This window comes from Aulonocara stuartgranti (assembly GCF_965226115.1).
Source record: "Aulonocara stuartgranti genome assembly, chromosome: 5".
In the NCBI taxonomy this organism is placed as follows: Eukaryota; Metazoa; Chordata; class Actinopteri; order Cichliformes; family Cichlidae; genus Aulonocara; species Aulonocara stuartgranti.
In genome coordinates this window covers 8,536,469-8,563,079 of record NC_138943.1, presented here as the reverse complement: position 1 = coordinate 8,563,079, position 26,611 = coordinate 8,536,469, and the positions used below count along the sequence as shown (strand labels likewise).

Sequence of the window (26,611 nt, the reverse complement as noted above, 5' to 3'; positions counted from 1 at the left end):
GTGTTTTTTGGAGCATGTTATCAGAATTTTATGACCACTGTTTCTTTCTCTTGAAGTTCCAGACTCATGAGGACCGAAACTTAAAATGCTGAAATATCATCAGTTTTATTTAATTAAAGATGGAAAATGGTTTTGAAAATGGGCAGATTTGGCAATATATTTAGAGATTTCTTCAATTAAGCACCAAAGATCTAAATATAACCGGGCACCAAAGCATTTTTTTTTAAAGGCACATATTTCTTCTTTTGATACATGTTCAGTCTCCCTGTCACATTAAGTATTTAAAGAAATATGCTAATCTATAGACTGATCACAAATGAAATCCAAAAACAATTAACAAACAGAACACCATCTGAAATGATGGCATTATTATTATTATTAGGATATGATATAGAAAACATGAGCTTGAGAAGACACGCAAAAGCAAAGTAGCTTTTTAGCTCCATTTGTGTCCATTCCATTAGGCCTACTTGATGAGGGAGGTGAGGAAATTGAATATCATATAAAATAAATATAAAATCCAGTATGTAACAAACCTGGAACCGGAACACACGCACAATATAAAAAAAAAATAAATTATGGATCGTCTGGTTTATAAAGCATAAAGTAAACAGAACATACACAAAAAAATTAGTAATTCTAGAACAGGCCTTTTAAAAGTACTGGTGCAGCATTTGAGTAGTTCGGTATAACGCACTGGTTGACGGTTCACGTTCCTAAGCTGTGTACCTGCTCTTTCTCGAAATTGGAACAAAGATATTTCCAGGTGTTGAGCTCTCATAACGTTTCGTACAATGGCTGACGGGCGGTTTCCTTTTTGTTTCCACCGAACTATAATGAAGAAACAGGTAGCTCTAGTTTTGTTTCAGACGCAGAGACGAGCAGCGTACAGTACAGAAAACTGCAGCACAGACACGCCCACTGTTTTGATTTGAGAACGGACGAAACCAAAAGAAGTAGCGGCATTTTTAATGTCTTTTTCAAGGTAGAAAATAGTTTAGTTCAATGGTTTATTATGTTTATAGCTGCATTTTTCTATGTGACCACAGCCACGCATACAGGATAGATGTTGCTGTGAAACAGGAAAGGCGTCTATCATTGTTTAACCATCCCCCCCTTATTGGTGAAAATGGTTTAGTCCAAGTTTGAAACGACGTTTTGAACTGGAGGTTTTTAAACTGCGGAAAGAAACACTGTAACGTTTCTAACATACTACTCACCTCTAAAACCTATACTATATTCTTTAAATAACAGCAACAGGTAAGTTCGCCTTTAGAAAGGTGTCATATTTTCATTTCTGTGTAGTCCTATTTTTGACTTTAATAAATACATTTTTACTCATTTTATTTTATGTAATTTTTTTGTTAATACTTTAATGTACACATGTAATAGTACATTTTCTGTGTGTGGAGTGTAGGTGTACCCAATTTTACCCTTGTACCCAACTTCATTAGTTTTCTTTTTTTTCCTAATAAATAATGTTTAACCTAAATATTTATGTTTATATCAATAAACATATTTATATCAATAGTTGCTATAGTGTGTGTGTGTGTGTGTGTGTGTGTACATATGTATGTGTGTATATATAAATATAGAAAAATGTGTGTTTATATAGATAGAGTTGAATATAGATACAGGACTATTGTACATTTATAGAAAAAGATGAAAACCCCTTATAATTTCCTAGAAGTAGTCACACTTTATGTTCTTTTTGATCACTAGTCCCCAAACCAGGGGGCAAATCTTTGAAACTGTAGCTGTGCTGTTTCTCATTAAAATATGACTAAAACTGTTGCTTGATTGTTAATCAATTGACGAACAGTCTCAACCATGACCATTTTGAGTGGAGGCGTAGTTAAAACCTGACAAAAGTGACTATTTGTACCACGTTAACGAGTGATTTAAATGTCTAGACTTCTTCTGAAATGCCAAATCAGAGAGAGGGAGCCACTGATGATTCCCCTGCTGACCTTCCCTGTCTGGAAAAACTTGACTCTCCAACAGGTACGTGGCAGTTATTACAGCAGTTATTGTTTTCAGGCACATTCAGGGGCCATTAGTAATTGAAATATTACCACTGTGGCAGTTTTAATTATCTGTGGGTGTGTGTGTCCTGTCTGTGGTGTCAGGGAGCCCACCCACTGCCTCATTATCCAGTCTAATGGAGCTGGAAAATTGTGTTTCCAACATGAGTCTTGCACATGAGATAGTGGTGAACAGAGACTTCTGCTTCAAACCCCGAAATCCTTCTACAGACAGGCAAGAAAACACTTAACCACATCTACAGTGACCTTGGTTATTCTTAGTTCCTATATTAATGAGTGTTTTTACCCTTGAGCTGTTCTTTTAATCTGCTTGTCTGCAGCCTGGAGGGTAGAGTGACAGAAATCGTTCACCGGGCCTTTTGGGACAGTCTTCAGGAGCAGCTGAACAGCGATCCTCCAAACTACAGCCACGCTGTCCTTCTGCTGCAGGAAGTCAAAACTGTGAGTATCTGGCATTGTAAGGGTCAAAAGGAAAGCACAAACATGATCACCAACCTTACAAAAGGAGAAATTAGCGCTATCTGATCAATAAAGCATTACTTTAATTCACAATGTATTTGTTATGATGCTGTCAAAAATATTCAGGTTTATAAGAAATGTGAAGACAAAAAAAATCTTACATTTTAGATCTTTTAGGGGTTTTTTTGTACCAATTAAAAAGTCATTTTTAAAGTGACATAAAACAGAAAAATCAGAGAAATACACGTCACAATGATATTACAACAGATTGGGTTTGGCAACTGTGTGGCAGTCCTTTGAGTTTATACATCACTTTGATGTGTAGAAATCCTGTTGTGGGCAGATGTCCCAGTCCTTTTCACACAAGAAAGAAGCTGAACAGCTGCTTGTTTCAGAATTTCAAAATTGATGAAATCTTTGTGCCTTACATTGAATGAAAATGTTGGTGATTTAAAATATACAGTACAAGGGAAGTGATTATCCAGTTCATTTCTTTGATCATACTGAAAAAACAACATTGCATATTTTGAGATGAAATATTAGGTCACTGCAAAGTGTATTTGTAGCTTCTGGGAACCCCAACATATATACCCAGATGTTTATCTTTAATATAGTCACACTACTGCGCCTCCACAAGGTTTGCACAGATTTATTTAAAACAGATGAGAGGTTCAGGTTTGGCTGCTTTGAGTGTACATTTACTTAGAGAAGCTCTGTCTTTGCACAATCTTCTATTTCCTGTAAATTTAAATAAGAAATGGAATAAGATCCCTTGAGCACATATGTAGATTTTCATATCTTCTCTTTTGATTCCAAAAAAAAGGAGAAGAAATTAAAAAAACAGAAAGAAACTGGCCATGTCATCTTTAATCAAACCCATATTCTACTCTACTTTTATCTTAGATGTGTGCTTGTATTTTATAGCTTGTTTAAGATTGTGTTTATCTGCCCAGGGATTGTAAACTTGGTAGTAGCTAAATCTTTATTAAATAGACTTAAAAAACAGTTCCAAGTGAGTGTTTGCAGTGTATTATATTAAAAGAACTGGATAAACTGAATACTTCGAAACAAAACATAACATGTTAGTGAAAACAGACATTTTTCTTCACATTAGATGCTTCAGTCCCTGCTCTTGCCTGCTCACGTCAGACTGAGGTCTCAGCTTGACGAGGTGCTGGATATGGATCTGATTGGGCAGGAGGTCGACCACGGGGCTCTGGACCTCCACCGACTGGCGGAATTCGTTATCAACACCATGGCATCTTTATGTGCTCCGGTGCGCGACCCAGAAGTCAGAGCACTGCGGGATCTCAAGGAACCTGTGGAGCTCCTGAGGTAAGAAGCAGGTTAACAACACCTGCAGCGAATAAACTTGTGTCTGACATGGAATCAGTGGCAGGCTGTGGCCCTGTTTAAAATCCAGCATGCAGCAAGCTGTATTCCTGTAATGACATCACTTGCAGACCACATTATTACCATGAAATGTAACGTAAAACCGAATTAATATACATTCACTGATCAGTTTTCTGCTTAGTAATGCAGTACCAATATAAGATAAATCCAAACTTCTTTTCAGTTGGTGTGAGTTTGGATGCTCCGTTCTGCAGTAATACCTCTCATAATGTCCAATTAGAACTAAAAATAATCTTCAGTATGTGCAAATATTTAAAAGTGCTTGTAAATTCTTGTTTTAAAAATAGTATAAATCCCACCAGAATTAACTAAATCTATTTAAACAATATAAAGATGCAAATCTATTAATTTATATCCAAAGCATCTATATGTTGTGCTGAAGAGATATTAACTAAAATTGAACTTTGGCCAAGCTGTACTATCATGTAATACCACTTTGCGCCACATGATGATGCTGTGAGTTGTGTAACCTTTATTTAACTGGGCAAGTCCTTTGCTCTACCTGCTATTTCTTGAGGAAATGCATGTAGAGCTAAAGTATCCACTGTTTAAAACATCTCCAAACGCCTATAAAAATTCTGCCCTCTAGTGGTTGAGGTTACCTTATTTCCAAGAATGTCAAAAAAGGTTTTACTCAAACATTATTCCTCCCAGGGAGATCTTCCGTGTCTTGGGTCTCATGAAGACCGACATGGTTAACTTCACCATTCAAAGCCTGAGGCCTCATCTCATGCAGCAGGCCATACAGTACGAGCGGGCGAAATTCCAGCAGATCCTGGACAAGCAGCCAGGTGAGAAGGGATTTCATTTCCAGCACTCTTCAATCTTCAACTTCACTGGTGCAACGAGTGATAGATGATAAAGGTGACTTTGTGAGTGCTACATTTATGGTCGCTAGATATTTCAGTTTTCAATTGAACCTCTTTTGACCCTCGTCTCTCTAAAGTACCATCCTGCCATTTTTCTGCTTCTCATATATTGGGTAAGGAGTGGGACAGCCAATCCCTGAACTGAGTTTTTGGCTCATGTACTCTGCTTCTGTAGCGCTGGCTAATCAGAGTAACTGGCAGCGTGACAGTCACTGGTGCTGAATAAGCCATGTTAGCATCCATCCATTTATTTTGTTAATCGCTCATCCAACTTAGGGTCATGGGGGGAGTTGCAGCCTATCCCAGCTGTCATATAGTCAGAGTCAGCCTTTACAAAAGGCTGACAAAGAGAACCACACAGTCTCACATCCACACTTAGTTGTTTTGTTTTGGGTTGTTTTTTAATGTAATTGTTTCATCTAATAAACTCCAGAGTAGACACCATGCTTATGGAGTCATTAGACAAATAATCAGTAACAGCCATTTAGGATATTGACCCCAAGTGGTCAAAATGGGAATTAGAATCGTGTAACTCCCCGTGGTTTGATTTTCAGGATTAAAAAAATTTACCTGCAGTGGGAGATTTTTGCCAAACAATTTTTTCTCACTACTCTGGTGAGTAGTTTAAATACTGAAAAGTCTAAATAGTAAGCAAGATCATGAGTTAAGCAAAAGAGTTTTATCACCTGGGAGAGACACTTGGTGCAATCCCATGTGAAGCCTTTGTTGGGATTACTGGAGCGTATTCCAAGTGTCATCGAGTGACATGTCAAGGAAAAGGAGAAGATGAGACGGGTCCTTTTTAAGAGCAGCAAAAGAACTGGAGAACTTCAAGACATGTCAAGGAGGTAATTTAGCCATTTAAATCAGCTGTGTTGGAACAAGGACACATCTAAAACCTGCAGGACACTGGTCCCTGAGGCCTGGAGTTGGACACCCCTGTTCTAGAGTCATCACAGCAATCAGGTTTTCACCAGCTGTCTCTAACCAGAAACCACCTTTTACTGGGTCCAGCTCCTCCACCACATCCGACACCAGTTCCACAGACTTAACTCCAAGGCTATAGTCCCAGGTCAATTGCAAATGTAACATAAAAGGTCAATATATGCTGATAGATTACTCTTCATAAAAAGACAAAGTGGGATGGAGATGATTGACTTTTTAACAGAGCACCACAGTCTTAGACTAAGGTAGGTGTGGGGAAAACCACAGAGGTAAATTTAAGAAATTATTGTGCTTTAAAGGTGCATATTTAAATATGTAAATAATAAGTGCAAACACATACAAGGTAAACGCAGTTTTAGCAAAATAACTCAAGTATGAATTCACAGCTAATCCCTACATGAGTTTCTAGTTTCTACTGAATAGAGCATGTTTATTTTTTTAAATGATGGTCTCATTAGTTTAAAAATTGATGATAAAGCAGGGGATGCTTTAAGTTGCATGGAGTTATTGCTCAGTTTCTCAGTCGATCTCCGCCTCAATCATCACAAAGTCTAAAATGGGGATGGTGAAAATGCTCAGCTCGAGGCTTGACAAACCACAGTGACATAACCATGGCTACATCCATCTTTAATGAACAGTCTATGGCTCTGTCTCGCTCAGTAGCCACTAAAATCCATGATTCACTTAGTCGGTCTCATCTGCGTAGTTTCAGTTTTTTAGTATATTCTTAATCATTTCATAATTTGTCACTTCTCTTCAGATTCTTTGGACAATACCACTGCTTGGCTTCAGACAGCAGCGTCTGAGGTGGTGTCGCCGTGTGAGGCGCAGTCTGATTCTCCCGGTCCTGACAGCCGCGGTCCTTTCAGCCCCACCGCTGTCCTCAACCGGGCCTACATACGTCTTCTCCACTGGGACCCACAGGACCAGAAATACCCTGAGGTCAGCTGCCGTCTGAAAAATTACATCACGCCCATGCTTTTCATCGGACCCGGTGATATTTTATTGATTATGAGGGAATGTTCAGTTTGCCTACCCATTCCTCCTCACTGGTTAAAAGCATGTGAACTGATTTTAGACGCTGCATTAATATAATTGATGAATCATGACAGTTTGCATTTATATACTCTATGACCCCTGGAAATTCATCAATTACCTGTGGCTTCGCAATCTTATTTAGGGTTATAACCATTAGACTCTTTATTGAGGTATTGATTTCATATTTATGCGGAAAACATTGCCCCCTTGTGACCCCAATCTGCCTTCCACACACAGACCATCCTGATGGATCGGGCCCGCCTGGATGCTCTTGGTCAGCGGCTCCAGATGTTGGTCCTGGAGGCGTCGGTGCTGCTCTTGACTAACGCTCAGTGCGGCCGCGTCGTTTTCTCCCTGCAGGGGTTTGTAGGTAAACTCAGGCAGTCCATCACTGCCCTGCTGGAGGGCAGTCACACAAGGTAAGAGGAGGATGTGGTGATGCATGTACTGGCTGTCACAGGGAACAGGTATTGTATGAGAAAGAAACCAATGGAGGTGACATGAGGCAACTAGCTTGTCAGAACAGATCCAGCTAACCTCATTCTTTCTGTTCAAGAGAGGGCGTGTCATGATTAGCGGATAAATGTGGAACAGCAGCTTGTAATGTTCGAGGTCTGCTTGCACTCTGGTCCGAGCTGCAATAAAAGGCATTATTTAAACGCCAGAAGAGAAATCCTGAGCAAAATTAGAAGCCATTGCCATGGTTGAACATTTTTGCTTTGGTGTGTTGTAACAATGAATATCTCAAACTTGGCCTGGATTCATAGTTGACAAACTTCAAAAACTGAACCAATCAGCATGCGAGATGAGGCTAACTTGTTAGAGCTGTTTAGGGGTACGAGGTTTATCTAACATTTGTGAGGAGTTATCAGCTATAATCAAGCCTGAATGTTCAGATCATCTATGAACTCTATGAACTGGATCTGTTTTACCTGACTGTCTTTTATGCATATACTGTTACCATGGTGGATGCTAATATTAAACATGACCAGAGTTTCAAAATAAAGCAGTCCTAGACCGCATATCTCCGCCATGGCTGAAGATGACCTCAAATCAATTTCATAGATTTGAAAAAAAATGTTTGAATTATTTTGTGATGTTTTCTTGAAAAAATACAAACAATGTTTGATATTTGGCAAGTTCTCCAATTTTGTCAGACATTGGTTTGTTTTGTTGTGTTTTTTTTAAACTCTGGCTCTAAATTTTGTCAACAAGAGCAGGTATCCTTAATATGGTCACAGCGCAGCCTGTGAGCACAGAAGCCCCACCTACCTGCTGTTCAAACCGTCTGTTTGACAGCGACAGCCAGTCAGAAGAAAGTTGGCTTAAAAGGGAGCGTGGTCTTAGAGTTAGAGGAGCTAACACTGTTTGTTTGAGATAGTAGAAGTAGTAGAAGTGGAGTAAGGAATATTTTGAACTTCCCCAACTTTAAAATGATGGAGTCTAAATGAGGATAATAGTTCTAATTTAAAATTTCTAACACTGTAGAAGCTGTTCTGAAAAATTGAGTTCCAGACAATCTGGCATTTGCTCTTCAAAATCTATTTCCATGTCAAACATCTGTGGCTCAATTACTCCTACGTTAGTTTTATCATTGCATAGCAGAAAGTAGTCTTTCAGTGTTAACTGTCAGAGCAAAGCAGATATGCCTCAGCAGCAGGCAAGCAGCAGACGAGGTGAGAGGGCACAGAAGACGACACTAATTTGCATTTTCATAAATACGCATCTACTAAAAAGAGGCAAGGGTGTAGAATTATATTTAAGCCATTTTAAGGAGTGCACTCATGGAAACAAATGTGTAATTGTGAAAAACAAAGATGAGTTTGTAGGAGTTTAATCAATGGGCAGGAGAGGAACTTTATTCAAAATCCTGCTCTTGGAGAACTCCTTTATTACTTCCATCAGTTCCTGTGCATAGATGCGTAGGCCTGTGAGACAATATATGTCTGATGAAGAATGCTGATGGTTGGTCTGATGCCGGTTTCTGGTGCTACAGGGAAGCTGACCTGAAGGGGGCCTTGTTGGGGATTGGGGAGATAGTATTGCAGCAGATGTCTGAAGCGCTGGCTACTCAGGGAGGAGCAGCCCTGCCGGAGGAGAGCCAGGATCTGCTGAAGGGACAAATATCTGAGCTGTGGAAACACAACAACCCAGTCTGCGTGCTTATAGGTAAGACAGGATGGGGGAAATGAAATATATCCACATATTGGACTTACATCAGTGTGTATTACTATATAATGTCAGCTGTTTACGTTTTGTAAGGTGTGAGTGGAAAAAATGGCCATTATAGACTACCGTTACTGGAAAAACATTTTTAAAAGAAGTATATTTTACGTAGCAAAAACTCATGTTTGGAGAATCACAATTTTCAATGGACAGATTAAACTAATCAGTTAATTTGATCTTTTTTATTTGTGTAAAATGTCACAAGAAAGACCATGATGATATCAGGATGTTGACGCAGATCATGTTCCTTGAAAAATAAATCCTCAAAGTATTTATTATAAAAACTACAGAGTATTTGCATATGTTTTTTCCTTCTTTTTAAAAAGAAATATTATCTTGTATTTTATATATTATAAGATTATAATATTTATAATACAGATAAGCATCTACTCTGTATTTCTTTATATATTGCTTCCGAAAAGCCAGACTTTATTGTAGTGGTCTTGAGCAATGGTTCTCCACGCTTTCTGAAGGTCTTTTGAACGTGTGCTTTGACTATTGGCTGCTTTTTCCACTCATTTTCTGTCCACTCCTTGTACCTGACCATTTTCACAGGAATATTTTTTGTTTGTTAAACCACTTGAACCTGACTTATGAGTCATTCAAATAAGCACTTAAGGGACAAACCAGTGTTTGTCACACTGTTATTAGCAGCCTGTTCCCATATCTTCAGTTGAATCTATAAACAACAAGAGCTATTAGCTGAAAACTTGGCATATGTTGGCATGATGTCCAGTGTGTCCTCAAAGACATTGAGAAGGCATCAGGTTTTTGGTTAAGTTCTTACTTCATTAAAATTTAGGATAACTTGGCCAAACAGAGTGGTTAAAAAAAAAGCGGTCCTGGAAAAATATTTTCATTAAGATAGATAAGTACATGTTCCTGCACTTTAATGCTGCTGAGTTTAGATAATCTCTGTTTAAACTTGGATGTGTGCTGCTGCAGAGCTGACTTCTCTCCCTCCTTCTCTCCATCAAACAGGAGAAAGGGTACAGGGTTTCCTCCAGGACACGCTGCGGGGCGGCCCTGCTAAAAGGAGTCCAGAGCTGCCTGCTCCCCTCGGGCTGCTGAGTGCTGAGCTAGTTGAGCTGGGGACGGCCTTTGGGCGAATCGTCCACTTCAACCAAACAGTCTTTGGTCCCTTCTATGCGCCCATCCTCAGGAAACTGCTGTTCCAGCCAGTAGGGGCCGAGGCTGGGGAGGACTCGCGCTAAACTGAGGCTGACCCTTTCAGTTTGTAGCTACATTCTTAGGCAATTTAAAGAAACAAAGGCACAGAACCAAAATCCTGTGTTGCCTTATACATATTTACTGCCTTGAAAAAAACAAACACGTGAAAGAAATTTTAGTAATTCTGACCCAGGTGAAAGCTATAATTATTATATTTAGCCATTTTAAGACGCTGAATGTGAATGGTTTTAGAAATCAGAGCACCAAAGAACATATGATGAGTCTGTAAATAATACTTAAGCTTTAATATGTAGCTCTTCATGTTGAAAAATGTTTATGAGTAACTTACCAAAGACAGCATGCACCTTTTCAATATTTTTATTATTATTATTTTTTTCTTCTTGAATCAAAAATATACTTGTGTTTCTTTCAGTCGTTGACATTGGAGCGGGTATGTGCTACTAAACAAATACCAAAGTGATATATTTTTTCCACCAGCCATTCAAAGACATGAAAACACGTGAGCTTGAAAGAAATTATCGTTCACCTTGTTACATTTTAAGCAATATTTCAGAAAAAAACTGTTACAGGATGCACATACAATGGGATAAGTTAAATCCTAAAGAGGTCTTATTTTAAAATCTGTATTTTTTTTTCTTTTCAAAAAATACTAATACGGTTTTTAGTATTTTTCCCCCATTACATGTTATTGTAGTGAAGCTTACAAGAGTCCTGTTTTAAATGTATGTACACGCTAACATTTCAAATGTTTGGAGTGACTGTGCTATAGCTGACTGCCAACAAGCAAAGGAAGTATTCAGAAACCAATTTGTGCCCTTTTATTTGCTTCTGGCACTATTTTTGTAACCCATTAACAAACTGTATAAAAAAGATGGACATAGCCCTGGGGTCTATAAAGTAAAGCCAGTGCATAAACGCCTTAAACCTAGATTCTTTATAATGGCCAGCAGGGGCCAATTCTGGAAGCAGTCAAAGTCAGACAGTGTACAAGTGAGGAAAAACTGCAGTTCCTTTAGTGACCACTTGTGTCTCCATTGACTCTCATGTTTAATCCACAATCTTGGTACAAAAACAGATTTGGTCACAACTATACAGTTTTTTCCCCCCGCTCATACAATAAATAATAATTATAAATACAGAAGCAGACAGTTGGTGATTTCATTGGTCGCTACCTTAGTGATGCACCCAATTGTGATGATACGATACCTGGTAACTTGTATTTGTTTTTTAATAAAAGACTTATTATACTTTCAAATATACTTTTCATAAATAAAATGTTATCCGTCTAATTTATTCAAATTAGTCTTATTTTAGCTCTGCGAGTGACCACTGCATACTTTACAGTGACACTTCTCAAAGTGCCTCGAGGCTACTACTGCTGTGATTTGGCGCTATATAAATGAAATTCAAATGAACTTCTCCTTTACCTGCTGTCACTGTGAGCACACCTTTTATGCATGCGTGGGGTAAAGCCAATAACAGAAACATGAGATGAAATAATACCACATGGAGCTGACAACATGTTACTGTATGTTACTGTAGTAATGCAATAAAAGCTTTTTAACAAGTGTTACACTGAGCATAACAAGAGTGAGGACCAGTGAGAGTGAGCAAACAAGAGAGAGAAGCTGATAGAGAAAGCATCCGAGTCTGAGCTTTTCAGCAAATAAGTTAACTTATAAGTCATAAATAAACTCCTATTTCTTTGCTTTTAGCTTCCTCCATGCTTTTGACTCATGAAACACAGAAATGAAATTAATTCAGTAAAATCTAGATTTAAATTGAACAGAATGACCCATTGGTAGCAGATCCAAATATCAGATTCATCCACCCCTATCTACATCCACCTTTTATATTCAGTCAATCAATTTCAGTAAAGATAAAGTTTATATTAACTTTTTCCAGTGTTGCTTTGTTGCTTTCTAATACTTCATGCTACAGTCACACTAGGTAAAGCAGTGGTAGGAGACCATGACACGACCAAAATTATTGCATCACGTTGGAATCTGACTGCAGCACAGCCAGTCTGCTATCAGTTTGTGGCTGACTGGAGTTAAGTTCGCAGTAACATTGCGTTTGTGAAAATACAGCAATTAAATGTGATAAATGAGTGAAAATCTCAAATGCTTCAGGAATTCTCATTAAACAGAAACCAACATTAACTTATATTCAGTGGGGCCCAGCAAGCCCCTCATAGATTTGAAATTCCTCCTCAAATACTTACATAGTTGCTGCAGGACAGCAGGCAGGTTGTACTCATCAGAGTAGACTAACTCAGATTGTTTGCCAGTCTGTCTGCGTTTATAAATTAAATGGCAATTATTTGACTTTCTGGGGATTATCGGTGACCAATGCAGTCGTCTTGCAGTCCAGTGTGCTTGTCCAGAGGTTTAGGGTGCTACACGCTCAACCTCTGGTTGACCACTTGGTCGCCACAACTATAGTCAATCGGTCTCCAGTTGCAAAAACTGAATAAACGAATGGATTCAAACACAAAGCAATGGGCAATTTTTTTCCCTGCTTTTACTGTAGTGTGACTGAGCTGTTAGGTTCGAGAGCTATGCAGAATGACCCAACATGCATTTTAAAGAGTCAGCTTTTCATTTTCTATTTAAATTAAATGTATACCCATAGCTGGAATGTAGCTAAAATAAAACATTTCTAAAACAATGCCAGTTTTGAAGAATTGTATTCATACGGTTAGCAAAAACATGCAAAAAAAGGACAGGCAATTCTCATTTAACTTTGACTTTGCTATACGTCCCAACAGAACTGATAAACATATACCTGACAGAAAAATGTTTCTTCATGTTGTGGAAATGCTACGTTTACTGTGTTGAATACTGATGTGTGTGTGTGTGTTTTCACCAGGCACCTGGATGCTTGGCTCTGACTTGAATGCAGTTGGAGACATGAGAGAAACAGAGACTGGGGGCTAATCGTTTGTTTAGAATAAAAAGTTGCACCACCCACTAATCTCTTTGGCAGGAGAAAGAGTGAAAGTATAATTGTACATTAATTACCATGTTTGTTGTATTTGTCACTTTAAATTTTAAACAGCTGGTGTAATGTTTCTGCTTTTAACTACTCAGCCATATAAAAGAAATCAATGCTGACAACAGACGTGAGAGGGATTCTTTAGTCTTTGTATTATTTAATGTCATTAATATAATATTGCTTTGAAATTTGAAACAGTATCACATTTTCATTGACAAACCATACTCTGTCCAGAAACATGGGCAAAGCATTGTATGCTGGTACAGTTTTTTTTCTTTTCCTCTACATTTTGTTACCCTTTAATAATAATTCCCACATTTTCAATAGACCTGAATCAATAGAAATGCTCATTAATGGTCTATATCATTAATGGTCTACAGTGCTCTAAACATTACAGTACCTACATAACAAGATCAGAAAGTCACACGGAGGCCAGGAAATAGACTTGACCTTTCTGAGTGACCTTTCTCAAGACAGGAGTGATACACAGGTCCTGTTTAGCCAGTGATGTGGGACTACCGGTTTACCTTTTAGTCTGTGTTGGGATTCATCTCAGGGGCAGTGGAGGAGCAGGGGATATACGGAGTGAGATCTAAATGTCAGAGTAAGCGCTGGTTTGGCCCTGCACATTGCATTAGGCTTACCTCTCAGTTTCTCTCTAGCTCTTTCACACTGCTCTGCCCGCTATAACTCAACACACACAAACACACTCGCATCGGCTGCTCCCCTTCAACTCACAGCTTGGTATCCGGAAACTTGAACGCTGGGGCGAGCTACACAAGGAAAACACCAATGTTAAAAAGAGCGGTTACATGCACAGCGATATCATGCCACCAAAACTTGCTTTAAATAGCTTGCTGCTCATTTAAGTGTAATGCTTTTATATTGTGCATCCATAATAGAGCAGGTTGTTTCGGTGACACACAGAATGGGAGAACATACGTGACAAAATGTTGGACGACGATGGCAAAACGAAATGAGGGTGAAGCGCTGAGTTGGCGTGTGACGGGGAGAGGGAACGTAAAAAGCGAATGGCAGGTGAGTGAGAGGAGACGAGACACTGCTACGGTACATACAGAGAGACTGCTCAGGCCAAGTGCATCAAAGGGTACGAAAACACAAACACACTGCCAACATGCAATCGTCAGTGGAAGCTAACAGTTAACAGTCAGAAACAGAGTGGCAATGACACAGCCACGGTACCGCACGCAGGCCGGTTACACCGTAATAAAAAAAATAAAATCAGTCAGCCTCCACGAGCTCAATCCTTCACTTCTCCCGCAGCACACAAAAAACAAGGACAGTGGCCAGTGATGTAAGAGTCCAAACTCCCATGAGGACAGACAGAAACAAGGCATACAGCACGCACAGCAGGTAGTGCACACAGGGGAGAACCCACAGATATGTGTCGACTTCACGACGACCTTTTTTTTTCAGTCACAGTGCAGGAGGAAAATCTTTTAAGAAAAAAAAAAATGGTACCACGCTCTCAGCATTACAAATCCACTCGCATTAACACGACACCAGAGCAACATTTAGATTTGGCTCTTTTAATGTAGTGGAATAAAATCTTTTCACCCCCTCAAAGTAACACACTTTGCATGTACTGTACCTAATTCTAAACTGGAGTGAAACAGCATGGATACCTACTCAAGTAATCATGATAATAAGATGCTATGACGGGATATGTGCATCAGATTGTGCTAGAGGCTCATTAATACACCCAATATTCTTTTTTAAACTTTGTTTACGTTTTGTTTATGGTTTGTTTTTTTTGCCTCTGGTAGTAATGTTGGGATTCTTTACAATCCCTTCGTAATCATTCCCCCCAACCCACATTTCAGTTATGCCCCGTCTATCAAAAAGTATCACAAAAATCCACGAATGTCAAATTTGCACCATAAGAAAAAAAGAAAACAAGGTCTTAAAAGGGATAGTGCCATGTTTTTAAACACAGTGTTCCTTTTCATTTTTTTTTCTTTGTTTAAACTGACAATAAGAAGAAGCTGTGATTTTCAGGCTCTCAGTGCTACCACGACTGCTGAGAGGCACTGGGCAGTACAAGGCCAGAGCAAAGACTCATCCTGACAAAAACTGTACCATCTCTGCATCAACGTCATCCCAGCTAGTCACAGTCAGTTTAAATACAGCAGGAAATAAGAAGTGTTGCCTTTTTTTCTTTTCTTTTTTGCCTTTAAAGTCTTTTAGAAGCAGGGTGGAGGCGTGCAGTTGTTGGGTGGTGGTGTTCGGGCAGGTTAGGGGATTTTAGTTGATTATAGATAACCGTAATGAAGTAAGGCTGTTGTCCTTGATATTGTCCTTCTGGGTGTGTATGTGTGTATTTGTGTGAGTTTACGAGGTCTCAGTTTTTGGTCCGTTTTGAGTCCAGACATCAGTGATTAGATTCGTGACCGATTCCTTGTGGTCTTTCTATGAGTATTGTACAAATGCGTAGAAAAAACCCCAACAACAACAAAAAGAAAACACAAGTTGTTTGCTGCATGTTGCTGTTTTGTCTTTCATTGATTAATTGTCCATCTTGCATCCCATGCTATCAAAGCAGCCTCCTCATAGTGCTTCACAGTGGTAGATGCCTGGTAAGACAGGACAGGCTACAGATGGAGAAAGAAAAAAAATTATAACTGTCGAGAGGCAAAACAACCAAACAATTGTGTAAATGAAAAAGATATGTTAATAATAATAATAAAAAAAAAAACTAAATATAAGCTACAGACTCGAAATCTATCTGTGTGATACCAAAAAGACACAATAAAGAAAAAGTTAACATTTTGGAGAATATGCTTGCTGGGAATTATGCAAGGGGACACAACTGTACATTTAATATGGAGCTGACTGGATTTACAGGTAGCAGAGCACCTGCTTAATTAAGCTCAGCTGCCACAAGAACCGATACTGAACTGAAAATGTAACTTTCTTTTCAGTAGTTTTTGCTGTTATTTTATTTTTATTGTATGAATTTATTTAAGCCATTCTTTTTTTGGTTGTGTTTTTTGTTTTGGTTGCTATAACACAGACATTTACCAACTTTTGGGATAAACTAAGTAGAAATGCTTTAATCTGTTTGGCATACAATCTTATAACTAGCTAACCTGCCTTTAGAAAATGAAACACAATCAGCACCACTAAAGCTCCCTAACGATGTGGCTTGTTTAACCCAGCGGTTCCTAATCTGTGGACCCTGATGGGAGGAACTTTGAAATTTGGGATGTGGACTGAGGTTGTTATAGTTAACTTAAACTGAATGGAAAAACAAAAGCTAGGTTGGAAAAAAAACCCACATCTCAGTTAGGCCTCAGTCACACAGGCCTAGAGACTGGTCCCCCTGGCAACCACGGGTCGTTAGTGGAAAATATTTAATCCCCGACTAGTTGCGGAGATTTCTGGCTGCTGCTGGGTGAACTTGGTTGCTAAAATGGAGCTGCATCAAAAACTTGCTTGTGATTGCACTGGTTGTTAAGACTGCAAGTTCACCTGTACTTTACATCAAGGAGGGTGACTTGTCTATAAACACTTGCCACAGCTACTTCCCGAGTGGTAGTGAAACCTTAGGAAGTGCACTGCAGACTAAAACTGGAGACTGTTCACCTTCAAAAGTAAAAATTGCTCTTTTCATCCAAGCAACACATTTCAACAGCACCTTTTACTTTGAAAATGAATGGTCACTCTGTGCATAATTAGCAAGTGTTTGCAGATGAGTTGGCATCTTCCATGTGAACAACGGGCACCAGTGGCAATCTGCTGGAAACCAAAACAATCGCAAGGAAAGTTGCACGATGGGCTTTAGCAACCAATTTCACAACCAATAACCTCAGCAACCATTACACTTTTTTTCCCCTAGTAACTGGAGGTTGCCAGGGTGGGAGAGGAGGGGTCGCCTGTGTCTAGGCTGGTGTGAAAACTAAAACGTGCAGTATACTTATAATCTAACCTATCTAATAATATTAGACCGTTTCTTTAGCTATTTGTTAAATAGCTGAAATTTGTCAATAATCAGTGGGAGAATGCTTTGGTGAATGTGCTTATTGAGATATGTAGCCTGTGTGATTTCTGTTTCAGCTTTATATTAACTATACACCTGTGAGACTGTCAATATCCTCACGTAATTCTCTGCTAGACATATTTCCCAAAACGTCTAACAGAAAACCATTTTTAAAATAATATAAACTCAACACTTCTGGAAATACTTCAACTTGCCTTTAGCCAGTGTGAAGTCTAGACAGAGCAAGAGAAAAAATGAGCATGCCTGTTTTGTCTGTGGAGAATCACTTTTTAAAAAAAAAAAAATGGCTTGAAAGAGGAAGAATAATAAAGATGCAACCTCTGGGAGCTATCGGGGATTTGGAGGCAGATGCAAGTTGTCAGGAAGAGGAGGATGAGGAGGAAGAGGCAGTTTGGTTGAGAGAGCGGGGCCACTGTAAAATGAGATCAGTCCAGGATCATCCGTTCCAGAGCTCCGCCATTGGCTGTAGCAGCAACAGGCGACGGAGGCTGCCAGGGGGTGTTGGGGAGGCATGGGGGAGCCGCAGGAGTGTTTGTCATGGCAGGTAGGAGGTTGGTTTGGGTCGCTGGGCAGGGCAAAGGAGGGTGCAGGAGTAGGCAGCCCTGAGGGATGCTATACCATCACAGTGAGAAGGCACGGGGCTCACATGTATATATGTGTGAGTGTGAGAGATAAATAGAGAACCGGATGCAGGGGCAGAGGAAAATACAGGGGGGTGCAGAGGGGCGGCTGTGGGAGTCCGGCCTCAGAATATGGTGGTCTCGTACTTGGTGCTGACAGGGCGCCTGTTGGCGTCCCGCTGGTCCAAGAGCCAGGTGGTGCTGCCCAGGGACTGCATGTCTGGGTCCATCTCCAGGGGGTCGATCTGCCGGGGGAGGGAGGGAGGAGGGACGAGAGGAGGGCGTGAGACGTGTGGCAGTGGAGGCCATTGCGCCACACTGACAAGTCCTCAGCTCACACATGTGCATGTGGATTAGAGGTACAGTCCAGTGATCATGTTATAATCACAGACACTCAGGGCTCAATCCACAACATGGATGATGTCTGACAGAAAAGACCCTCAGCCTGTATAAGCAGCGGCAGTAAAACCAACAATACGACCCTCTGGGAGTTAAAACATACGCTGATTAGTAGTTCAAAAGCACCATGCTCTACACCATTGGCTACTGTCATAGCACAAACGGCAAAGACACATAATTCTACATGCATTACGCTGAGTAATTTACTTAGAAATACATTTGACTTTTAATTAGCTTGAAAAAAATCTCAACGTAGGCGTTTGGCAATCTGAAATTTCCTGCTTATGAAAGACACCTTCAGTTGAAAATATCTTAAAAACAGTTTAAAACCATCGAGCAGAAACAACTTCAGCCATCATGTTATTGACGCAATGGGCTAAACCCACACTGGCATAATTTAGCCAACAGTCTTCATATAAAGACGGTAAATCACATCAATGAGTCGCTCCAACCACAGAGCTAATTGCATTTTAACACTAAAATGTAAGATGAAGATGAGAGATGGGAAAATAAAAGGATGAGGTTCATGGTTGAAATACTAATAACCACACAACGTGGAGGCGAGGTGCACCGAAGCACTCAGATGCAAGAAAAATAAAGAGGAGAGGGAATTGTGTGTAAGAAGATGCATGATTAAGGATTGAATAGAGGAAAGGAAAGAGAAGGACCTGGACTCCAGGGCTAACAGAGTGCAACGGGAGGAAGGAAGGACGGTGGGTAGTACACGTGTGACAGTGACAGCAGCGGCATTCGAGCAGAGGGGCACCCTGGGAAGCAGGAGGACCAAGAAGACAAGAATAAAGACATGTTAAAAAAACAGAAGAGCGCAGAGGGACAGAGAATTTATATGCACTAAACAGACAGTGTAGAAATCCAGAAGCAGCAGAACGAGCAGTTCATTATCTGTCCTTAAAGCTCAAGAGGGCAAATTTCTCAGCATCTTTGAGTTTTCTTGTCATTGACTGTTTACTTAACCCTGTCCATGAATACTGACGGTCCAATTATAGCTTAGTAGCTCCAGCTAGGCATGGCAGTATTTATTTATACTTGTGTCATTTTTGGCCCTCCATATGGCAGGTCTGTGAAGAGTTGGATTTCTCCACTTGCTCAAGTGGCGTGCATGTGGCTATAGTAAAGATGGAGCAAAGTGTGAGGAATTCATTTACGAGTGTTTTTACTGTTTAAAGAAATCAGCAGCATGCCCAGAAGACTAGTTTAGTACCTACAAACCTACAATAACTGTGCATGCATCTGATTTGAGAAATTAACTGTCCAGGGTAACAGTATTTCTATAAATTGTTCAAATTCACATATCAATATTTGTCAGTGATCCCGGTGAAGCGATTATATACTGGAAACAGCTATGAAGGTTGCATCAGTGTTGTTCCTATATTCCAATTTAAAAAGCAAACAAACACACCAAAGATTACAAACTTATTCCCAAAGCCAAGAAACTCAAGAACATACATCATTATTAAGAAATCCACTTTGCACTGTTCCTTTACTGAGTGCATCCTGGGGTCTGTCAAAGGTTAACATTACTGGCTAGGCCCTTTTCTTTATTGAATATGGGCACATTTACACTCCAGCTAAAGTTACTCAAGTAAGCAACATTTGATCATCACGCTAATTAACAGTGGAAGCTTTGTAAAGCATTTTTAGAAATATTCTATCCACAGCACAGATAAAATACTAGGGTTAGCTAGCTTTAGACACAACAAAAAATATTTGTGCATAGATGATGAGCTGGCGAAGTTTGTGAAATTGAGCCAGAGGTGTGCAGCTTTTGAATCTGTCTTAGCACACTGGTTTAACAGTTGTTTTCACTTATGTTTACCATTTTCTGCTTTATTTCAAAGCTCTGACACTAAATGGGCAAACACTCAAATATTTTGGTTTCCTAATATGTCATGTCATTGAGTACTATTTAACCCAATAACAGTAATGTATACATGTCATCTAATGACATATGTTTTAGTCACTGCATTATTTCTGATAACTATGTATTTTAATGATAATAGTAGGGTGGGGCTTTTCCTGGCGTAAGAAATACACCGACCAATCGCAACTGGATTTCTTTAAGGGAAACAGCCATTAACGAATCTGGCCAATGGGCATACACTGGACTTTTTTTTTTTTCATTTTGAGATGCATACTTAAGATTCCTTTACAATATTTTTGTTTTAAAACCAGAGGGGGGAAAAACCTGACAGTAACAGTTGATAAATATTTTTTGTTTTAGGAAATATTGTCTTTATGCAAACTACAGAGGACAGGGCTTAGCAAACAGTCAATCTCTTCTTAGGTAAAATACATAAGAAACCTTCATGATTGTCACAGTTTTTGTTTCACTTCACTTGGTAGCAGCGAAGTGTATTAAAACAAATCGCAGCTGACAGAAATCAGCCCCCCCCCCACTCTTCTCATCTAAAACTTAAACAACCAGCAGGCTCATTATGCAGCTCTGTGATCACTCCATATATTATCCTTGCAGGCAGGTAGTAAAACAATGTGATTTGTGTCTCTGAATAAGCAAGTGGTCCAGCAGTGTGTGTGCGTGCATGCTCCTAGTGGTGGCTGTGCAGCGCTCTCAGGTGACAGTGATCACTGAGTGCTTATTATATGCAGCCTGAAAGGTCAATACATCAATGCTCAGGGTATACCTGAACATTTATGCAGCACACTCAATCAGAAGTGAGGAAGCAGCGGGTGGTTCTGACCAACGAGGCTGTGCACAAGCTTAGAAAAATCCCAGAGGAAATCACACACCTCCTCCCACCCCACTGTTAGCAACAAATAAAAGGAATCATTCATCACGCTTCACATATGCACAAAAAGAAAGTCTCCTCTGATTGGAGTGACTCACAGAGCAAAGTAATGACTCATCACTTTCTACCACACGCACAGCAAATCCTCCTTTGTAGGTGGCCCATTAGGGGTTCAGCAGTGGAGAAAAAGTGGGTCACAGGGTCTGTCTACCTATTTTGAAGTATGACTGCACAATATGTTCCTTCACACCCGCTTTCCTTTTAACGTGTAGAGCAACCTCACCACTCAAATGCACTCAGAGATGCACACATTCGCCACGATTTTCTTAAGGTTTTATAGGCTGGTACTCACTGCTGATCTTCGCATGCTGCTCCAGGACTGAGATACAGGACGGCTGGTTTTGGTGTCTATGACCTCAGAGCCCAGAGATGAAGGAGGCATGTAGTGTCTCGCCCTGGACTGAATCGCCATCTGATAAGCCACCTCAAATGCCTGTCCCAGCGTTAGGATGATCTCGTAGGTCTGTGTCTGTGTGAGTGGAAAATAAAGATTCATTGTACTGAAATATGTGACGAAAAGCAAAGCAGGCAAAAACAACTTTTTAACAGCTGACTTTAAATGACCGCACACAACAAAGACAAAATCTTTATGCACTTTGCTTGTGTGCTCAGTAAACATTTAATTTCCATAAAAAAACACAACTAAGCACCTTGTATTAGTTACGCTACAAAGCTTGGACTAAAAAAGTCTTCTGAACGTGTTACAGTATTTGTTTTGAGTTAACCACTATTCAATTTGGTTAGCAACACTTGTTTTCAGCAAATTCGCAGCACACAAAAGCGCTGCTCTTCACATTTTTAGGATAATTACTTTGTATAATTATCCACAGGCTCTTGTTTAAATATGATGCATTTACAGAGAAAAGCTAAAGCAGTTTTTAATCTGACATTCTGTGCATGGAGGAACTGTGTGAAGTATAAATAATCGAGGCTCAGCAGTGTTTTTTTTAGTCCTGTAAAGATCTTTTTCAATGCAGTTCATTAAAAAAAAACAAACAAACCCACAAACAAAATTTTTTTCCCTGCAGTTAAAGTGCCCCCACAGTGGTCGAGCTGCCAAAAATGAAACCTCACTGCTGACCTTTTAACAGACCTTTCGACTCAAATGACAACATAATTTGTGCTTGTGCATGGAAATGCCATGCATAGCAGGAGTGGGTCTTTAATCAAGCTATTTGATGAGCCAATCAAGAAAATAATCCATAGGATGCTCAAGGTAGGTTTAACTGCAGGATATATGACGTCCTACAATGGGACATTTTGGTTTTCTTTCTTTCTTTACCCCAAAATTTGCAAAATGTTCCACAATGATATGAAAATATGGGGCTGTCTGTAGTGGATTATTTTAATATATTAGCATAATTACAGTGTATTATGCTTATAGTTCTAATTCTATTAAATCAATCACAGGGCTGATGTTACTCACCACTTCCACAGTGCTGAAGACATGACAGAAGTGGTGGCCGCTCTTCAGATCCTTGGTAATGTATGCAAATGTGCAGAGGTCATCTGGGTCTTGCGCGGCACATGAGATGTTCCTGATCTCATGTTCTGCTACTATAGTCTAATGAAGACAGGAATGAAGTGAGCGCTAAATGGGAATCAACCACTAATGGACAGTGAGAAAGTCGACAGCAGTGTTTGCATTGGACAGGTCAATAATCAATAATTCCCATTACCTTTGTGGCTGCATCGATGAACTTAACACCTCTATAGGTAATGGACAGTATGACAACTGGACCCTTTTTGGAGTCCTTGGATTTCTGGAATAGATACAAAAAGAATAAGTGAGAATAAAGAAAAAAAATTACTGCCTGTTTTGGGGAGTTTATTAATTGTTATGACGGATAAAAACACTTTTCAGTTATTGTTATTACAATTTAGGCTTTGTCCTGTTTCATACTTCTTTTTTCTCTCTTCTTTCCCCTCATGTTTTCACCAGTCGCAGCAGACGACTGCCTCCCAACCCCCGAACATCGGCTCTTTTGAACCAATATGCCTGATCATCTCCTTTATAATAACCTGAACACAGATCATGAACCAACAGTATTGCTGCTCACATGAAAGCAAGTTAAAGGTTTAGTTTCAGCTGTTTGCTGCCAGATACATCTAGTTGTTACTTTATTGTATTTTAGTGGACTTAAAAATTTATTTATTATTGGATTGATGGCATGAACTAGCATGGTGTTTGCCCACAATGTAAATTAAAGTAGTAAAAAAAAAAATCAACCGGCAAGAACCTGTAAGAAAAAAAAAGGCTTTTTAAACCTTATTTTGGGAAAATACCACCAATTTTTTCAAATTTTAAAAAAAAAGTATGTTTAACTGGTTATTCTATACATAAAGTTATAGCTCTCTCCCCAACCACGCGTCAGCGTTGGGTGTTACCACGATGGCTTTTACATTTGCTCTTAGAAGGACATTGGCAAATACTTACCCTAATTTTTGCACAGGCATCTTGTGTGGACTCAATCCCTCGTAGATCCCTGATTATCAATGATCCTAGATACTAGAGGAAAGAGTCAAAACACAATTTAAAAAATGATTTAAAAGTTGGTGCTGGCAAACGAAGTCAACTACAGACACAGACGGGCCATCGCAAGCACAGGATGTATTTGAATAAAAGTGTTCTACACTATTTCTTGTTTAATAGTGTTTAATAGTCCATCTATAACATATTTACAGCATATTCTGGCATCTATGCTGAAGACAGTAAAAGTGACTTACTGTTGCCTCGTACCCGCAGGAGTCCAGAATGAGTTTCTCAGGCTGGTGATGCCAGGCGGAGACCGTGGCATAGGTAGCAGAGTGGCTCGGCGGCCGGAGGTTTAGACGAGACTCTTTATGCCGGTCGCTGTGTCTGTCCTGCAGATGCAAATGAACAGGCTGCTAAATGCAATGAAGAGAACAGACTGATCCAAGAACAAAATATTCTCTGCCTTGTGTTCAATTTTTGTAGATATTAAAGGGGATAAAATGCTATTTTTTCAATGTTTTGCAGGATCTTTGTAACCACACTCATTTCAAATACTAATTTGTGCATCCATCAAGTTGGCAAGGTAAAGGGTTTCTGACCGCTGAACATTAGTGTGAAGGCAGATGTCTGGTCAGCAGTTTAATGCAAGTCTTTTATGCTAGGAAACGAATAAATATTATGCATGCTGGGCCTTAAGGTCAGTGTAGGCTGTGCTCAGTGCTTTCATGAATCACTGTCAGAGTAAAATATACTTATGATGATCATTACACACTAAGATTTTATGGAAATTGTAAGTATTGATTTTTATACAGCAGTGGTACCATATTCCCTTTCCTTATTTGTGGATGCTCCCGTGTGCTTCCAGATTGGCCTCAGTGAGTCAGAAAGCAGCTATGCCAGCTTCACTGTTTGTGTTGTAGTTTGACCTTTAACAAATGCTAAGATTTGATCACTATGTTATTCTTGGTTTCTTCTCTTAAAGAAGAAACAATAGTCTACAAAAAAAAAAAAAATGCTCAATGGCACTTCATGTCTTTTTTGTTTTTTCTTCCTTAGACTACTTCATCACAATGATCATCAATTTATTTTTTTTATATTTTACACATATTTTCTATATTCTATTTATCAGTTTGGGGACTTAATGGAAGTTAAGATTAGCTTAATTAGCTAAAATTACACATATTTATATATAAGAAATAAACTCAAGTTTTTGTTCATTAAGAATCAGCAGTGCTTCAAATGTTTATTTGGACAGGGAGAAAATATCAGACAGATGATTAAATATGACATTGAGTTTTCCAACTATATTGATTCAAAATGTCAGCTCCAAAATGTGGGTTTCCAAAACTTTCCATCGACTGTATTTTCTACGTACATCTGAGCACATCCTTAAGATTAGAGCCACAAGGTGGTATGAGCTGATCAGGATATCTCCAGGACATCTCCTAGTTGAGGTTTATCAGGTATGTCTAATCAAGAGGAGAGCCTCAGGCAGACCTAGGACATACTGGAGAGTTTATATATCTCCAAGATTAAGGACTAAGCAAGAGCTGTAGGAGGTGGCTGAGTGGAAGGATGTCTGAACATCTCTGCTTAGACCTGGCTACGCAGCAAAAATACAATGTAAAAACCCAACAACCTTGAATGCACCTCTGCTTTTTTCACTGGTTCTAGTTACATTTTGCTTTAATCAATCACTCTGCACATCCACCCTTCAATGCAAAACTTCGTTTTACATCCGGACCAGCACAACACATTTAACTTTCGGCAGCATTTATTTATTTGTTTCTTTTATTTATTTAAAAAAGAAAGAAGAGGTAAGAGTGATGTGATTATTTAAAACGGAATACCAATACCCCCAAAGTTATTTCTACTTGATAACAAGCAGGAAACAATATGAGCCTCAGTACCAAGAAAAACCCAAATGTTAGACACTGGATAAGACAAATGATGTCAAACCTATGGCTAGAAAGACTAAATATACTGTAAATATTATGTATGTTAGATTGAAGGTCAAACAAGGGTTTGTAGAAAAGGCTTGCAATTAATCTGACTGACTTATTGTCAATGGTTTTCTGTGTGCGGAAACAGAGAACAGGCTGTTTTCTTTGCATCTTTGTCATTTCTTTGTGCCTGATTGTGCTCCTGCATCTGCTGAAAGCTACAGACATTGTTGGAGAAAAGCATTTAGGTAAAAGAAGGTGGCACTCACTACAGAACGTGGCCTCTCGCTATAAGAACGCAGAGATACACTACAGTCTTGGTCAACTCCTCTTCGCCTCCGATCTGACTCGGTCAGGGGAAGGAGCATGTCCATGGAGCGACTGGTGTAGGGGTCCAGCTGACTCAGGGGAGATGTGGTCTGGGATAGGAGGTCATGGAACTGCCATACGCATCGACACACACACACACACACACACACACACACACACACACACACACACACACACACACACACACACACACACACACAGATTAATGATTTGAAAGCACTGTCTACACAGGCTGGTTTTCCTGATCTACATCCAAGCCTAATCCTCGACAAAAAGAGCCTCTTCCATGGAGATTCTCAATTCTTTTTAGCCCAGTTTAATCTGCCTGGGAAATCAGCCCTCAGTATTTAACTGTTGTGAACATAATGATATTGAAGAATCTCATTCCAAAATTAGATTTCCGCTGCAGAAAGAAAAAGGATCCATTTTCTCACAAAATGATGTCAGTATAGAAAAACAGCTCAACCGTGCCATGCTGCTTTACACTTCAGCTCTGTCTGGATTGTTGTAGAGTAAGAAAAAAATAAACTAAAATATAACAGCACACAGGAACGAGGCTAAACATGCTGAGGGAAAAAAAAATCTCATAACAGACAAGAGTGACACAATATGTGTGTTATACCGAGGGTATGAGCAGAGCTATCCTTCTTACTAAGCACATTAAGCATATCTGATCTATTAATCGAATAAGTGTCGACAGTGGTTAAATAGCAGCACTAACACTGCTGCAGTCTGGCTGGTGCTTTAAATAAAAACATCTTCCATCTTTTAGAGCTGACCGTATTTTTGTGAATTCTAGAGAAAATGTGAG

The 26,611-nt window shown here is 39.5% G+C and overlaps 2 protein-coding genes across 9 annotated transcripts in view; one reads left to right on the top strand and one right to left on the bottom strand.

Moving 5' to 3' along the window:
• Positions 1-319: 319 nt before the first annotated feature.
• LOC309706184 (T-complex protein 11-like protein 1) lies at positions 320-11,441 on the top strand. The gene is made up of 10 exons (XM_082532476.1): positions 320-1,260; positions 1,914-2,004; positions 2,130-2,259; positions 2,366-2,486; positions 3,619-3,839; positions 4,572-4,708; positions 6,492-6,673; positions 7,007-7,188; positions 8,766-8,938; positions 9,977-11,441. Exons 2-10 carry the CDS (start codon positions 1,926-1,928, stop codon positions 10,207-10,209), a joined length of 1,458 nt encoding a protein of 485 aa, XP_082388602.1. The 5' UTR covers positions 320-1,260; positions 1,914-1,925; the 3' UTR covers positions 10,210-11,441.
• A 1,717-nt stretch (positions 11,442-13,158) lies between these two features.
• The window catches only part of anks1ab (ankyrin repeat and sterile alpha motif domain containing 1Ab), a 56,013-nt gene continuing 42,560 nt past the window's right edge, over positions 13,159-26,611 (bottom strand). For 3 of the 8 annotated variants that reach the window (XM_082532471.1, XM_082532470.1, XM_082532474.1), the window contains 9 exons: positions 25,740-25,910; positions 23,779-23,916; positions 23,489-23,560; positions 22,731-22,814; positions 22,478-22,615; positions 21,344-21,520; positions 18,892-18,990; positions 17,972-18,069; positions 13,159-15,795 (listed from right to left, as the gene is read on the bottom strand). In XM_082532471.1, coding sequence (XP_082388597.1) covers positions 15,762-15,795; positions 17,972-18,069; positions 18,892-18,990; positions 21,344-21,520; positions 22,478-22,615; positions 22,731-22,814; positions 23,489-23,560; positions 23,779-23,916; positions 25,740-25,910 — 1,011 coding nt within the window. In that variant the 3' untranslated portion in view covers positions 13,159-15,761. Of the gene's footprint in view, positions 15,796-17,398; positions 18,070-18,891; positions 18,991-21,343; positions 21,521-22,477; positions 22,616-22,730; positions 22,815-23,488; positions 23,561-23,778; positions 23,917-25,739; positions 25,911-26,611 lie in introns of all 8 variants that reach the window. The other 5 variants (XR_014276692.1, XR_014276694.1, XR_014276693.1 and 2 more) reach the window with 5 other exon arrangements.

What these genes read in the sequence shown, in the direction of transcription:
- LOC309706184 (XM_082532476.1), top strand. Translation starts at nt 1,926, where the DNA reads ATGCCAAATCAGAGAGAGGGAGCCACTGATGATTCCCCTGCTGACCTT. An exon ending in TGCTGCAGGAAGTCAAAACT is followed by an intron (nt 2,487 to 3,618) that starts GTGAGTATCTGG and finishes TCTTCACATTAG; the next exon opens with ATGCTTCAGTCCCTGCTCTT. An exon ending in AGGACCAGAAATACCCTGAG is followed by an intron (nt 6,674 to 7,006) that starts GTCAGCTGCCGT and finishes TTCCACACACAG; the next exon opens with ACCATCCTGATGGATCGGGC.